Source organism: Chiloscyllium plagiosum, unplaced genomic scaffold, assembly GCF_037043375.1.
Source record: "Chiloscyllium plagiosum isolate Xiang-an unplaced genomic scaffold, Cpla_swu_hap1 HiC_scaffold_22, whole genome shotgun sequence".
Lineage (NCBI taxonomy): Eukaryota > Metazoa > Chordata > Chondrichthyes > Orectolobiformes > Hemiscylliidae > Chiloscyllium > Chiloscyllium plagiosum.
Genome location: NW_028270160.1, coordinates 26,294,229 through 26,308,243, shown reverse-complemented (window position 1 = coordinate 26,308,243; position 14,015 = coordinate 26,294,229). Strand labels below are relative to the sequence as shown.

The 14,015-nt window shown below is 41.4% G+C and overlaps 1 protein-coding gene across 1 annotated transcript; it reads right to left on the bottom strand.

The window, feature by feature from the left end:
• Nucleotides 1-11,546: 11,546 nt before the first annotated feature.
• Nucleotides 11,547-12,371, bottom strand: LOC148145963 (general transcription factor II-I repeat domain-containing protein 2A-like). Its single transcript, XM_087999261.1, has one exon. It carries the CDS (start codon nt 12,369-12,371, stop codon nt 11,547-11,549), a length of 825 nt encoding a protein of 274 aa, XP_087855387.1.
• Between the last annotated feature and the right edge of the window lie 1,644 nt (nt 12,372-14,015).

Here is a 14,015-nt window from a genome sequence, read left to right as displayed (position 1 = left end):
GGTGATAGTGACTATCACCTGATGAAGGAGCGTCGCTCCGAAAGCTAGTGTGCTTCCAATTAAACCTGTTGGACTATAACCTGGTGTTGTGTGATTTTTAACTTTGTACACCCCAGTCCAACACCGGCATCTCCAAATCATGACCATTAGAATAATTAGTCTATTATCAGGTTATAGGCTAAATAGTTATTATTTCCTAATTTGCCAATAACTAATGCTTGTCATAACCAATGCTGGTAACATGCTCTGGTCTGCTGTGGATAGGACAATCTACCTCCAAGGTCTAATGAGTAGAGATCTTCAGAAATAAAGTATTGAGAGAATTATTGCATTGCTGTAAACTATACTGTAAACTGTTATAACTTCAGGTTACAGAACAACTTCTATCAGGTTGCTGCTCATGCTAAAGCTTTCGTTGTCTCTCCATTGAATTTTCTCAGACCATCTCTTGTGATCATGTGACATCAACAGTGTGGGCGGTGCTAATCACCTGCTTTTAGATATTAACCCTTTCAGACCCACATAAACCAGCTCTCCCCAAGTACTCGATTGAATTATCATTACATAATTCATTCTCATTATGTTTAAAATAACGTACTACTGTCTCCCCCCAGACATCTCTGACTTTATAAATTCTGCCCAAAGATATGCAGGTTAGCCGGATTGACCATGCTAAATTGCCTATAGTGTTCAGGGATGTGCAGGCTAACCGTGGGAAATGTAGAATTAAAGAGATGGGCTAGGGAAGTTGGTGTGGGTGGGTTGCTCTTCAGAGAGTTGGTGTGGTCTCAATGGGATGAATAGCCTGCTCTCACACTGTAGGGATTCTGTGATTCACAAATGCAATTTGGGGAAACAATATCTGCCGTCCTTATCCATCCTGTGCTACATGTGAGTCCAGACTCCTATCTGCCCTTGGAAATAGTCTATCAAGGCAGTCAGTTCAAAGGGAATTAGTGACAGGTAAAAATATCCTGGCCTTCCCAGTGATTCCCACATTTCATGAAAGAGTAAATTTGAAATAAGACAACAGAGGAATACAATTATTAATAAGCACAGGCCTACACTATATCAGTCCCAAAAAAATGCTTATACTGTTGTCAGAGGCTGTGAAATCTGCTCCTGATAATGTGTCTGGAATAGTTACTTCCTGCTGTGTCTTTCATAACATCACCATTCAATGAGAATTGGGCCTTGACATCGGTGGTGAAGGGGCCCTGGCTTTGTTATAGCCTGGAGTACACAAGGGAGAGCATCACAATGATCAACATTCAGGGAACTCTGCACTGACTGCTGCAAGGGGCATCAAAGCACTTTTCATCCCTCCAGGTGGCATGAGTGACATTCCTGGCAATACGTTGGCACAAAAACCCAGGAGTATGTGCTTCCTTCATTCAATTTCTTCAGAAAGCCTGCAGGTCTGAGTCAGAAACAAAACTCTGTATTTTTCTTCAGTGTCTGCCTGAGCTGCTTCTTCCCGTTGTAGATATTTTTAGTACGTATCATAAAAAGATTGATCAAGTATAAAGTGAAGTTAGTTGTGGGGTAAAGTAATTGATCCAAGTAACATTCCATCTCTTCCTGCTTGACTCCTGTCTGTTGCTGAAGTGACTGCGCTGATTTCAAAACTCAAGGAGAAATTTCCACAGTCCAGCCATTTTACAACCATTTTACATCAGTATTTCACTAATCACTATTCCAAAACCTATGCAAAAGACCTGGCCCTCATGTAAATGCTCTTCTTACCTCATTACTTTTCCACTAGTGAAACAATTTTACACAACATCCCTGCCCCCCCACAATCTTCATACAGATCTGAGTGATACTGAATCAAGCGGACGCATTGTAAATAAAAGGGTTTGAAACCCCTACAACATACAAGATCTCAATAAAATGAAAACTTTCTGCATTGTCACATTTTCTTCTGAAAATACTTTGCCATTGGAATTTGTTGCTAACTGTTTTGAAGGAGTCAGCACATCCTCCAATTCACTCTGAACAGCAAAGTGGGAGCTCTCCAAGTGGAAGTGTAGAAACTGACAGCACAGAAGGAAGCTGAGTTTCTACTGTTTTAAACAAGGCAAAAATTGGGGTAAACAGACCCTGATTGGTGTAGCTCTAACAAAAAATACAAACTAATGGTTAATGGAAACTTACAGGAGGGAATAGAAACTTATCAAAGTGCTGGGTCCATCTTAGAGAAATCCATGATAATGTCAGGCCTATTCTTCCACCCTGGCCCCTATCATCCAATAAGGCTATCAGTATGCAAGCTGTCCTGCTAACACTTCCCTGTCACATTTTTTCTGCTGTTATTTCCGACCAGTTCATCTGTTCCTCATTTCTGTCAGAATTAAACTAACACGAGTAACATTTGTGTGTTCTTAGTTCTGTCTTTACTACAGATGGTACATGATACTGATCATCTCATCACTCATGTGTCTGTTTGACTCTTTCTGGCTTTATCTTCAAGCTGGATGATGCTGGTGTATGTTTCAACTCCTACCCGAGGTCTCCAAAGCAATGAACATTTCACTCAACTATCAAACTGCTCCCCTTGCTCCCTCTATCCTTGAAAGCCCCACTAACATGATCAATCCCCCTTGTCTCTGGGCACAAGTAGAAAAACCCTATTGCAAAGGTCAACCCGATTGCTGTGGGATTGGGCAGATGAGATATGGATAGCAGATTTCCTTCCCTTAAGGACATTAGTGAATAATGGGTTTTAACGCAATCAACAATGGTTATATAGTCTCCATTAAGTAATCTATTAATGCCAGATTTTTATTGAATTCAAATTTCACCATCCACCACAGTGGGATTCAAACCCTTGTCCCAGAACATTAGCCTGGGTCTCTTGCTTACACATCAAGTGACATCACCACTATGTCACCACCTCTCCCTCACTCTTGAGCCGAAAGCTTCCCTTCTGTTGTCACTCTCATACTAGGTAATATCAATGACTGCAGATGCTGGAAATCAGATTCTGGATTAGTGGGGCTGGAAAAGCACAGCAGTTCAGGCAGCATCCGAGGAGCAGTAAAATTGACGTTTTGGGCAAAAGCCCCCCCCATCCATCCTGCCACTTTCATACTGTCATTGCAATCTGAGGTAAAACAAGCTTTGAAGTTTTCAAATCACATTTCTTAACTTTGTCTAAGAATAGTGAGCGCTAAAGATCTTTACATTGATTTCTAGGACACAGCTGGAAGAATGATTTTGAAACTTGAAGAACAAGAGAGTGGAGTTGCTGAAATCATTTTCCCGACATGAAGTTGGAAAACCTGTTGGAATTATTTTGAGCAAATATTCTGTTACTAATAAGTGTTTAAAATCAAGCTGCACCTTCCTTAACAGAACACAAGCAGTGCCTTCAACTTGCAGTCACTTCCAGTTCTTTCAGTTCTGCAGGGCCTTAATTTGAGTCCCTCATCTTTGCTCCCAATGCTTCCATGCTGTGCAAACACATCCCCGCTCTCACATCCTGTGAATCATGATCCACGCAGCAGTTAGCCCTCCCCGTAGGTTTTGCCCATAGTTCAGCATCCAGTCTACAGCTCCCCAACCCCATGAGACTCTTATCATTTTTTCCAGACATGAAGTATCCTTCTCACGGTTCCATCTTCCAGAATTCTTCTCATTGCATTCCCATATCCAGCTACATATGCTCCCAATTGCCAAGCCCCACCTGGAACTATTGATAAAACTCAAAGGCCCTGCTCATCACTGTGAATATTAATATTTGACAAGCTGTGGTAATCCAATTCAGATGATTTTAACTGCTCACCTTCCTGAGTTCTGCTAGGTATGTGAAGTTAAAAGTGTCTGTCATATAGCAGTTTTATTTTGAGCAACTGGGGTAATTTATTTTTAATGGACAAATCATTTTTTAATGGACTGGAGTAATAGATGGGTGTGAGTTAGCAATAGGAACCAGCTTTTAATTTAAACTGAGCTGAAACCACGACAAGTTATTAAAACCAACTTTAATTATGACATTTCAGATTGTGTGTGGGCTGTGAAAAGTATTTCCTTCCTGGATTGCAAAGCTCTTATGGTATTGTTTAGTTACAAGCAAAATGATATCCTTCCATATATTTCATGAGGTGTCTGTGCCAAGTTGCTCCGGCAAAGATAGAAGAAAATTATCAGTGATGAAACGCATTACCTTTTGTCAGAATATGGAACCTTATTCTTGTACCATGACAGAATTCCTTCATTGTTTATACTGATTGAAAAATAAAATGGATGCAGCTTTTTGGATGTGGCACATACTTCTTTAATGCTTCAGTCAAATCTATAGGATGGACAAATTAGAAAATGCTGGAAATACACACCAGGGCGACCAGCTTCTGAAAAAACGAGGACATGATACTTCTTGACCATTAATGAGGAATGGAAATGGGAGTTACTTAAGTCTAGTCCCTTAGTGGGTAGTGAGGAATTGGTGTCAGGGTGGAAACTACAGGCTGTTTCAGGCAGGGAGCAAGATTGAAGCGAACATGCAAACTGCATAACAGAACAATGAAAAGGCGAAAGGATGGGAAGAGTGCAGCTGTGGATTTTTCTAATCCTTTTCCTAGCTGTCTAATCTTTCCGCACCTGTGATTCTTCCTGTCAGAGCTGAGAGTGAGATTAGCAAGGGTGGAGAGTTCGCATCCTGGAGGGCTTTCAGGGAGGTGCAATAACTTATAAATTCCCCTTTGTCTTCATTGAGTTTTCTGGAGCTTTTGTTATTTATTTTTGAATTGGGCAATGGCTCAACACTGAGTTTATTTTCCCTGGTGTGTATGCTTTCCAGGTCAGTCCCATGTTCATTCTATTTGCCTTGGTGTATTAGAGTAGACTTTCTGATCCTACACAGAACAGGGCACTGGAATTCTATAGCGACTGCCCCTGTTTCCTGCATTAACTTTAGTGGAATTTGACAGAATCTCAAGAGGAACAGTGTAAGTGACTGCAAACAGCCTTTATGCCTTTTTCTCTGTTGGTTTCTACCGCATCCTGCCAAAGCCAATTGAATAATGGAGAGAAGTCCCACATTATTTCCAGGTTTTACAGCATTTTCCTTAATGAGATCAGTGCCATGTTTATGGACTGAACTAGCATTGTTACTTTGTTACTGTTTTTCCACCAAATCCATGTCTGAATCTCTCCAATCAATTTTATGCCTCTGCCATAATATGGAAATGATCCGAACTAATTATTCAAGTGACTCCAATCAGTGGTGTGAGATTCATGGTTACAGCCTGAGCATAAGAAAGTTGCTTTAAGTTCGAGCTAATAAACTTAAAGGGCTCTTGCACTTAAAAGTGTTGCTGGTACATTGTAAAGAAAAAAGACAGATTATATTGACTGTGATCATTGCACCTTATCACTCCTAGATTCTTTCAGCCCTCTATTTGCTTCTGATAATGGAAACTATGGTAGTCTCCTTCAATGTTTTTCCTCTGTTTACCAGTCTAGTTAGGAATGTACTTACCTAGTCTTACTGTTACCCATCTGATTACAGAGAGTGCATCCCCAGCAATGACTTTGTTTCTTGCTGCAGCTCCAGCATCAACACTTCTGGAGTCCTCCAGGGATCTGTGACAGGACCGTCCTCTGGTTCATAGCCCCTTGAAAGTGGAGTTGCAGGATTGTGAAGAAGGTGTTTGGTATACTTTCTTTTATTGGTCAGAGCATTGAGTATAGGAGTTGGGAGGTCATGTCGTGGCTGTACAGGATATTAGCTAGGCCACTTCTGGAATATTGTGCATAATTCTGGTCTCCCTCCTTTAGGAACGATAGTGTGAAACTTGAAACAGTTCAGAAAAGACTTACAAGGAAGTTGCCAGGATTTGAGGGTTTGAGCTATAGGGAGAGGCTGAATAGGCTGGCACATTTTTTCCCTGGAGCATCAGAGGCTGAGGGGTGACATATAAAAGTTTATAAAATCATGAGGGGCATGGATAGGGTAAATTGTTAAGGTCTTTTCCTCAGGATAGGGAGAGTCCAAAACTAGAGAGTATATGTTTAAGGTGAGAGGGGAAAGATTTAAAAGGGAGCTAAGGGGCAACTGTTTTGTGTAGACTGTGGTGTGTGTATGAAATGAGCTGCCAGAGGAAGTGGTGGAGGTTGGTACAATTCCAACATTTAAAAGGCATCTAGATTGGTATATTAAGAGGAAGGGTTTAGAGGGATATAGGCCAAATGCTGGCAAAAGGAACTAGATTTCTTTAGGATATCTGTTCATCACGGATGAGTTGGACTGCACAGTTTGTTTCTGTGCTGTACATCTCTATGACTTTCTGACTCTATGTGGTCCCTGACAACATCACGTGGAAGAGTGTCTGTGGTTGTTACTCAGCTGTATCTCTTTGTCAATGATTTCTACAGCTCTACTGCCTCATTGTTTCAGCTTTCTCAGCTGTTATCTAGTTGTGGAGAAGCTGCAATCTTCTCCAGTTAAAAGTTGGGGAGACTGAAGCCATTGTCTCCAGCCATCTGGCTTCTCTAACCTGCTTCACCATTTGATTGGATCATGACTGATCTGACTGAGGTCTTAATTCCACCCATGTGTCTGCCTCTCATAATCCTCAACTCCGCTATTGATCAAAAATCTAACTCAGGCTTAACTATACTCAGTGACCCAGTCAGTAAGTATTGGTTCAACATACACAATCTTTTCTCAGAAGATGAGTCTTTCATCCCAGGAATCAGTTAGGTAATCTTTCTCTGAACTGTTTCTAACGTAATTAGATATTTTCTTAAGTAAGGAGAGCAAAACTGCAGACAGTATTCCAGATGCACTCTCACTAAGGCCCTATCCAGCTGTAGCAACACTGTTGAACTTCTACATTTGATTCCCCTTGCAATAAATCCCAACACTCCATTTGACTTCCTAATCATTTATTGCAGACTAACGCTTCATGATTCATGTCTCAAATCAAAACAAAAGTTAAAGAGATTCCATCATTAAATTTGGCAGAACTTCTCGCTAACCTGTAGTTATTATCATGAATGAACATCCCCCTGTCTCACCACCCTGGCAACTCAAGCTCCATCTCATCTTCTTGTAAACATTAGAGCAATTCCTCTGATTTTTCTTTTGGCTAAATGCAGACCTGTGTGATAAAATCACATTGAGTCCTATTTTCATCATTATACTTGGCTTTTGCACATTGGAGATCCTTGTCTCCCTCTGATGATGTGCCCTGTACTGACCATAATGGTGTAACCATTAATATTTCACAAAGTGGGTTGGGATCTAGATGATTCAAGAGTTTGGTGCTGGATAAGCACAGCAGGTCAGACAGCATCTGACAGGAGAATCGACGTTTCGGTCGTAAGCTCTTCTTTTGCCCAAAATGTCGATTTTCCTGCTCCTCGGATGCTGCCTGACCTGCTGTGCTTTTCCAGCACCACACTCTCGACTCTGATCTCCAGCATATGCAGTCCCCACTTTCTCCTGGGATCTAGATGAGGAATGTACTGACCCCATTCTTCCTCCTTCTCAATCCTTGCTCTCATCTGGCACTAAAATCAATTCATTTGAAAAGAGCGTTGCCATCACCAATGATAAGAGAAACACATCTTCCTTAACTGCAATAATGCACATGATGATGTAAATGAGGCAATTGAACACACAGTTTCCAAATTCTAATTGTGTGGGTATCCTATCAAACTGTGGGGACACAGTCATTACAGTGTGCAGTCTTTGTGTTAGTGGCCATCAGAAGATGATGCAGGAGTCTGCTACTCAACACGGCTTCCCTTGCCATCTGTTCTGCAATGAAGGAAAAGCTGAGGCCAGCAATACTTAGCTTCCACATATGCCAGAAGTGTCCATGTAAAAGGTTACTCATGGCCTTGTGGCATCAATAGCTGGACTCTTGAATTCCTTAGCAAAACTCATGCCACCTTTTACCTGGCAAAATATTCAGCATTAATTCAGCTTCTTAAAGAATTAAAGCGTAGAATTCCTGGTGTAGCCAAGTTGTCATGGTGATTGTAGATGGGTGGGTGGAAAATGAACAACCCAAGCTTTCCCCTATGACACTTTACACCAACCTTCTCCTTTGGAGAAACACTAGATGGCTGACATAAGGCAGAGTACTCGAGGACAACTGGTTCAACTCTGTTTGCCATATATCAGTCAGCCCATCTGTCTTGGATCTGTCCAGAAATATCCTCACCTCCATATCCCAGCACCTTCTCTTGTACATATTGAACTTCTGATTCAGTATGGGCATGAGCACAAGGCTGTTCAGTTGAAATCCCCATCTACTATTGCTGTGCATTCCAGATCTGGTTTTACATTTGAGACCCCCAGGTAGAATGTATTTTGGTTTAAATTCTACTAACCAGAAAGGAATGTAACAAAACATACAGCTGTATAAAGCTTGCAGCCAATGCATGCTGCTGATGGTGTAATACCTCCAACTTCTGATATTTAATGACTCTTGAGAAAACTAATCCTTTATGAAGGTCGGTATTCTGATAATTGTGGGCCATGGTTATTAGCATATTTAGGACTGGTGGCTGGCATTTGCAAGGATGGCTTGGAGAAATCCCCAATTCCGTCTGTCAGACGATCAAGTAACAACCATCTAATCCATTAGGACTCCCTCACAGCGCTCTCTGCACTAGAAAATGCTGTAGTAAGTATCTTTGGGTCCAACAACTGTCATAAATCTATCAGCGTATGATAATCAGAGAGGTGATGGAATAAAACACTAACTAATATAGCAGTTGTCTACTGATATCAATTTAGTGAAGCCTACAGACAATCCTACATTTATCTGGGAAGTGTATGTCAGCTAAGCAACCAATAAAAGAAGGAATGATTTTGTGTTTTCAGTGGTTGTTTGGAACTATCAATTAGGCGCATTTACACATAATAATGTAGCATCTAGTGACAGCAGACATGCCGAAGAGTACACATTTAAGAGATGAGCATAGCAGCTAAGTTCAGATCTTTTTCAGGTCACTGTGACCCAACAAACTCAAATTTGCTGAATATGTTGAATTAATGCCAGTTGTTCTGGTGTAAAACTGAATTTAGTTCCAAGTTCTGTCAAGCAGGGTCAGCTCTGACTATATTGACCTAACACAGGAACTTGGATTGGCAAAGTGTCATGATGCTAGCTTGTAATTTCAAAATCAAATTATGCACTTAATTAATTGAAGCAAAGTGGCTTCCTGTGAAGAATTTACATGGTCCTGATTTCTGTCAGTTTTGGGTGGGTGAACTGCTTTTAAACTAACCTACTACAGTCAAAGATGCCTCTGGGTCATTCCAGCCCTCGAGCTTAATGATAATCTTGCTGGTGAGTTTCTCACTCTGTGGTTGACCTGACTGGAAACCTGCCCACTTCCAGGGAGCAATTTCCAATGGTTCAGCCAAAGCCCTATTTAAAGCAGGGATGAGACTTTTACATGAAGCTTGCATTTCCTTCTCACATTTGTAATTTCCCAGATATACTGGAAGGAGAATCATTGAGTGTCACTCATAATCTGCAGACTGCTGTCCAACAGACCGGTTCCAAGGAAGTTTCAGTAATCATCTGAAGAGTTAGAAACTCTAGTCAATGCTCTGTGCAGAACTGCAGCAGAAGATCACACTCCCCTTTGGAAAATTATGAACTCTGGTAAACTGCATTGTGCACGCATTTGGGCAGATGTGATCCTTGCACCACTTCGGCAGAAATCTAAGGCAAAACGATTCAGGGAAAATGATGGCTTTCGCAGCCCTGCTACTGCAGCAGAATGATGCACAGATTAGGAGCAACTTGCCTTGCGAAGCATAGGCATCAATGATTATCATCTGCTGTGCTCTGCTAGATGCTTTCTTTCAAAGAGAATGGAGAATAAAAATAGAGAAGTCTCACTAAAGCTCTCCGAGGTATTAGGCACAATACACCTGATGAATACTTACAGAGTCTGCTGAGGAAAGGAAAGCATTCATTTCATTGTGGCTTCACCTTACCATAAGGCTGCAAGAGAAAGCAAGATTGTACAACTTTGTACTATTTCCTGTGCTGACATGTACTGTGCCTCATTAACATATCTCATAGTCAGTCATAACCCATTACACTTACAATATCAACAGTGCAGAGCTTTATAGAAGAAAGAACCAACCTGCAGTATCACAATAGGTGTGCCATCATTGATTGTATGAGAGAATGTTCTATGTACTGCCATAAAATTACTATAACTGCATGAAAGATCTGTTTTTCTGAAGAGGGCGGTTTCAATTTGAATATTTGGGTAAACCCAAAATCTCAAAATATTTAGATGTACAGCACGGAAGCAGAGCTTTCGGTCCAACTCATCCATGCTGACCAGATCTCCCAATCTAGTCCCGCCTGCCAGCACCCGGCCCATATCCCTCCAAACCCTTCCTATTCATGTACCCATCCAAATGCCTTTTAAATGTTGCAATTTTACCAGCCTCCACCACTTCCTCTGGCAGCTCATTCCATACACGAACCACCCTCTGAGTGGAAAAGTTGCCTCTTAGGTCTCTTTTATATCTTTCCCCTTTCACCCTAAACCTATGCCCTTTAGTTCTGGACTCCCCCATCCCAGGGAAAAGACTTTGTGTATTTATCCTATCCATGCCCCTCATGATTTTGTAAACCTCTATAACAGGGGTGGGCAATTAATTCTTCCAAGGGGCCACATGAGAAACATGAGTTGTGTTGGAGGGCCGAACCAGAAATAAGTTGAACATAATTCTGCTCAGTATTAATTTTCTCCCATTGTAAAAAGTACTAAATTATATAGTTTTTCACTGAAACTTATAATCATAAGGATATTCTGTTACAATAAAGATATGAAATTGTGGAGTAGGTCAAATATAGAAGAAATAAACAGTAAAAACAATAATTTCAGTATTTCATTTTATTTTTAACATGTTAATCTCACAAACCAATAATGAAAAGTTGTTTCATTATTGTTCAGTATTACAAACAACAAACAACTCTATACAAAAAGCAATAAGTGCTTTTGATGTTTTTCAGTTCATTTTACTTTTTTAGTGAGAAAAATCCAGTCTGTTTTGGGCCTGAACAAGTGCACTGAAATCTGGTTGAATGTCTGAGGTGGATATGCGAAGGACAGCTGAGAGGTGATCATCAGTGATAGAGGTTCGGTATTTGGATTTGTTGAACTTCATCACTGAGAATGTCTGTTCGCATATATAGGTAGGTCCAACGAGGACTAGAATCTTCTGACTGTGCCTCCTCATGTGTGGAAAGTTCTCCTCTTTGAGGGAAGAATAAAAATCAAGCAGTGAGACTGACCTAAAGTACTCTGCCAGAAGTGTGTCAGATTGCAGGTCAATGAGTTCAAGCTGAACATCACTAGGTGCAATCTCCACATTGCATGTAAATGGGGAAAAAAATCATGTGCATTTCATTCTCAACCATTTTAAAGTCTTGAAATCGCCTTGAAAATTCACCATGCAATGCTTCTAACATAGATGAGTACTTGTGGAGGTAATCAGCTGAAGGTGCAGCTTCCTTCAGTGTTGGCAAGTGGGTGAGAATGTTGCCCTCCTTTTAGCTTGAGAGAAGCTGCAACTTTCTCATAAAAGCCTTCACCAAGTTGTACATTTCATGCACAAAAAGGCCCTTGCACTGCAGTTTCACATTTAGTTCATTCATAAGTGCAGTCACATCAACAGCAAAACCAAGGTCTGCAATCCAGTCTGCATCTGAAAGCTGTGGAATGCCATTCCCTTTCTTCACACAGAAATCTTGAATCTCTTCTCTCAGGTCCCATACACTTTTCAGCATTTTGCCCAGGCTGAGCCACCTGACAGCTGTGTGGTAGTCTATGTCACGATGTTCAGTCTCATTTTCCTCCAAAAGTGCAACAAACTGCCTGCGATTCAAAGCTCTTGCCTTGATGAAGTTAACTATTTTAGTTACAACTTTAACCACATGGTTAATTTTTAACACTGACTTACACAACACTTCCTGATGTATAATACAATGAAAAAATACCAATTTCTGTTCAGGGTCAATTTCTGTCACTTTATCCTGCATTCTCTTTAAGAGTCCAACATTTATTCCCGTTAGATTTGGACAACCATCCGTTGTCACACCTGCCAGCTTGTCCCATTTTAGTCCCAATGTGTCCAAACATGCATTTACCTCCGTGAACAAATCATAAGCAGTTGTTGTTCCTTTCATTGACTGCATGGCTGCCAGCCCCTCCATGATTTTAAAGTCCGTAGTTATCCCACGTACGAAGATGAGTAGTTGGGCTGTGTCACGTACGTCGCAGCTTTCAGCCAAAGCCAAGGAAAAAAAGTCAAAGTTGACCACTCTGTGCTGCAGCTGAAGCTCCAGATTTCTAGCGATGTCCCCAATCCTTCTCATTATAGTGCATCAGGAGAGGGGCACATTCTCAAATGCCTCCTTTTTCTCCGGGCATATTAGTTCTGCAGAGTCCAACAAGGACTCCTTAATAAACTCTCCATCAGAAAACGGTTTACTGTTTCTGGTGATTTTGTGGGATATGACATAACTTGTCTTGGCGTGAGCTGACATTTTGAGGGCTAGCCAGCAAACACCACTTTTAGCTGTTCACGCCCGTACACGCGCATGTGAGTCCATACATAAATAAAAAAAGCATCCTTTTCAAAACAAAAGCAACACAGTTGTATTGCGTGCATGGCGTTAATACTTTTTTATTTATGTTCTAATTTAAGATTGACCTCATGCGGGCCGAACAGGAATGACCAAAGGGCCGGATATGGCCCGTGGGCTGTAAAATGCCCAGGTCTGCTCTATAAGGCCACTCCTCAGTCTCCGACGGTCTCGGGAAAACTGCCCTAGCCTATACAACCTCTCCCTATAGCCCAAATCCTCCAACCCTGCAATATCCTTGTAAATCTTTTCTGAACCCTTTCAAGTTTCATAACATCTTTCTGATAGGAAGGAGACCAGAATTGCATGCAATATTCCAACAGTGGACTAACCAATGCCCTGTACAGCCGCAACATGACCAACCCAACGCCTGTACTCAATACTCTGACCAATAAAGGAAAGCATACCAAACGCCTTCTTCACTATTCTATCTACCTGCGACTCAACTTTCAAGGAGATTTGAACCTGCACTCCAAGGTCTCTTTGTTCAGCAACACTCCCTAGGACCTTACCACTAAGTTTTGCTTTCCCAGAATGCAGCACCTCACATTTATCTGAATTAAACTCCATCTGCCACTCCTCAGCCCATTGGCCCATCTGATCAAGATGCTGTTGTAATCTGAGGTAACCTTTTTCGGTGTCCACTACATCTCCAATTTTGGTGTCATCTGCAAACTTACTAACTATACCTCTTATGCTCACATCCAAATCATTTATATAAATGATGAAAAGTAGTGGACCCAGCTCTGAATCATGTGGCATTCCACTGGTCACAGGCATCCAGTCTGAAAAACAACCCTCCACTGCCATCCTCTGTCTTCTACCTTTGAGGCAGTTCGGTATCCAAATGTCTAGTTCTCCCTGTATTCCTTGAGATCTAACCTTGCTAATCAGTCTCCCATGGGGAACCTTGTTGAATGCTTTACTGAAGTCCATATAGATCACATCTATCACTCTGCCCTCATCAATCCTCAATCTTCAAAAAACTCAATCAAGTTTGTGAGACATGATTTCCCACACACAAAGCCATGTTGATTATCCCTAATCAGTCCTTCCTTTCCAAATACTTGTACATCCTGTCTCCCAGGATTCTCTCCAACAACTTGTCAGGCTCACTAGTTCCCTGGCTCGTCCTTACTACCCTTCTTAAACAGTGACACCACGTTAGCCAACCTCCAGTCTTCCAGCACCTCACCTGTGACTATCAATGATACAAATATCTCAGCAAGTGGCCCAGAAAAACTTCCCTAGTTTCCCACAGAATTGTAGGGTACACCTGATCAGGTCCTGGGGATTTATCCACTTTTATGTGTTTCAAGACATCCAGCGCTTCCTCCTCTCTAATATGGACATTTTTCAAGATGTCACCATCTA

Coding starts and splice junctions, on each gene's coding strand:
- LOC148145963 (XM_087999261.1), bottom strand. CDS start 12,371: ATGAGAAGGATTGGGGACATCGCTAGAAATCTGGAGCTTCAGCTGCAG.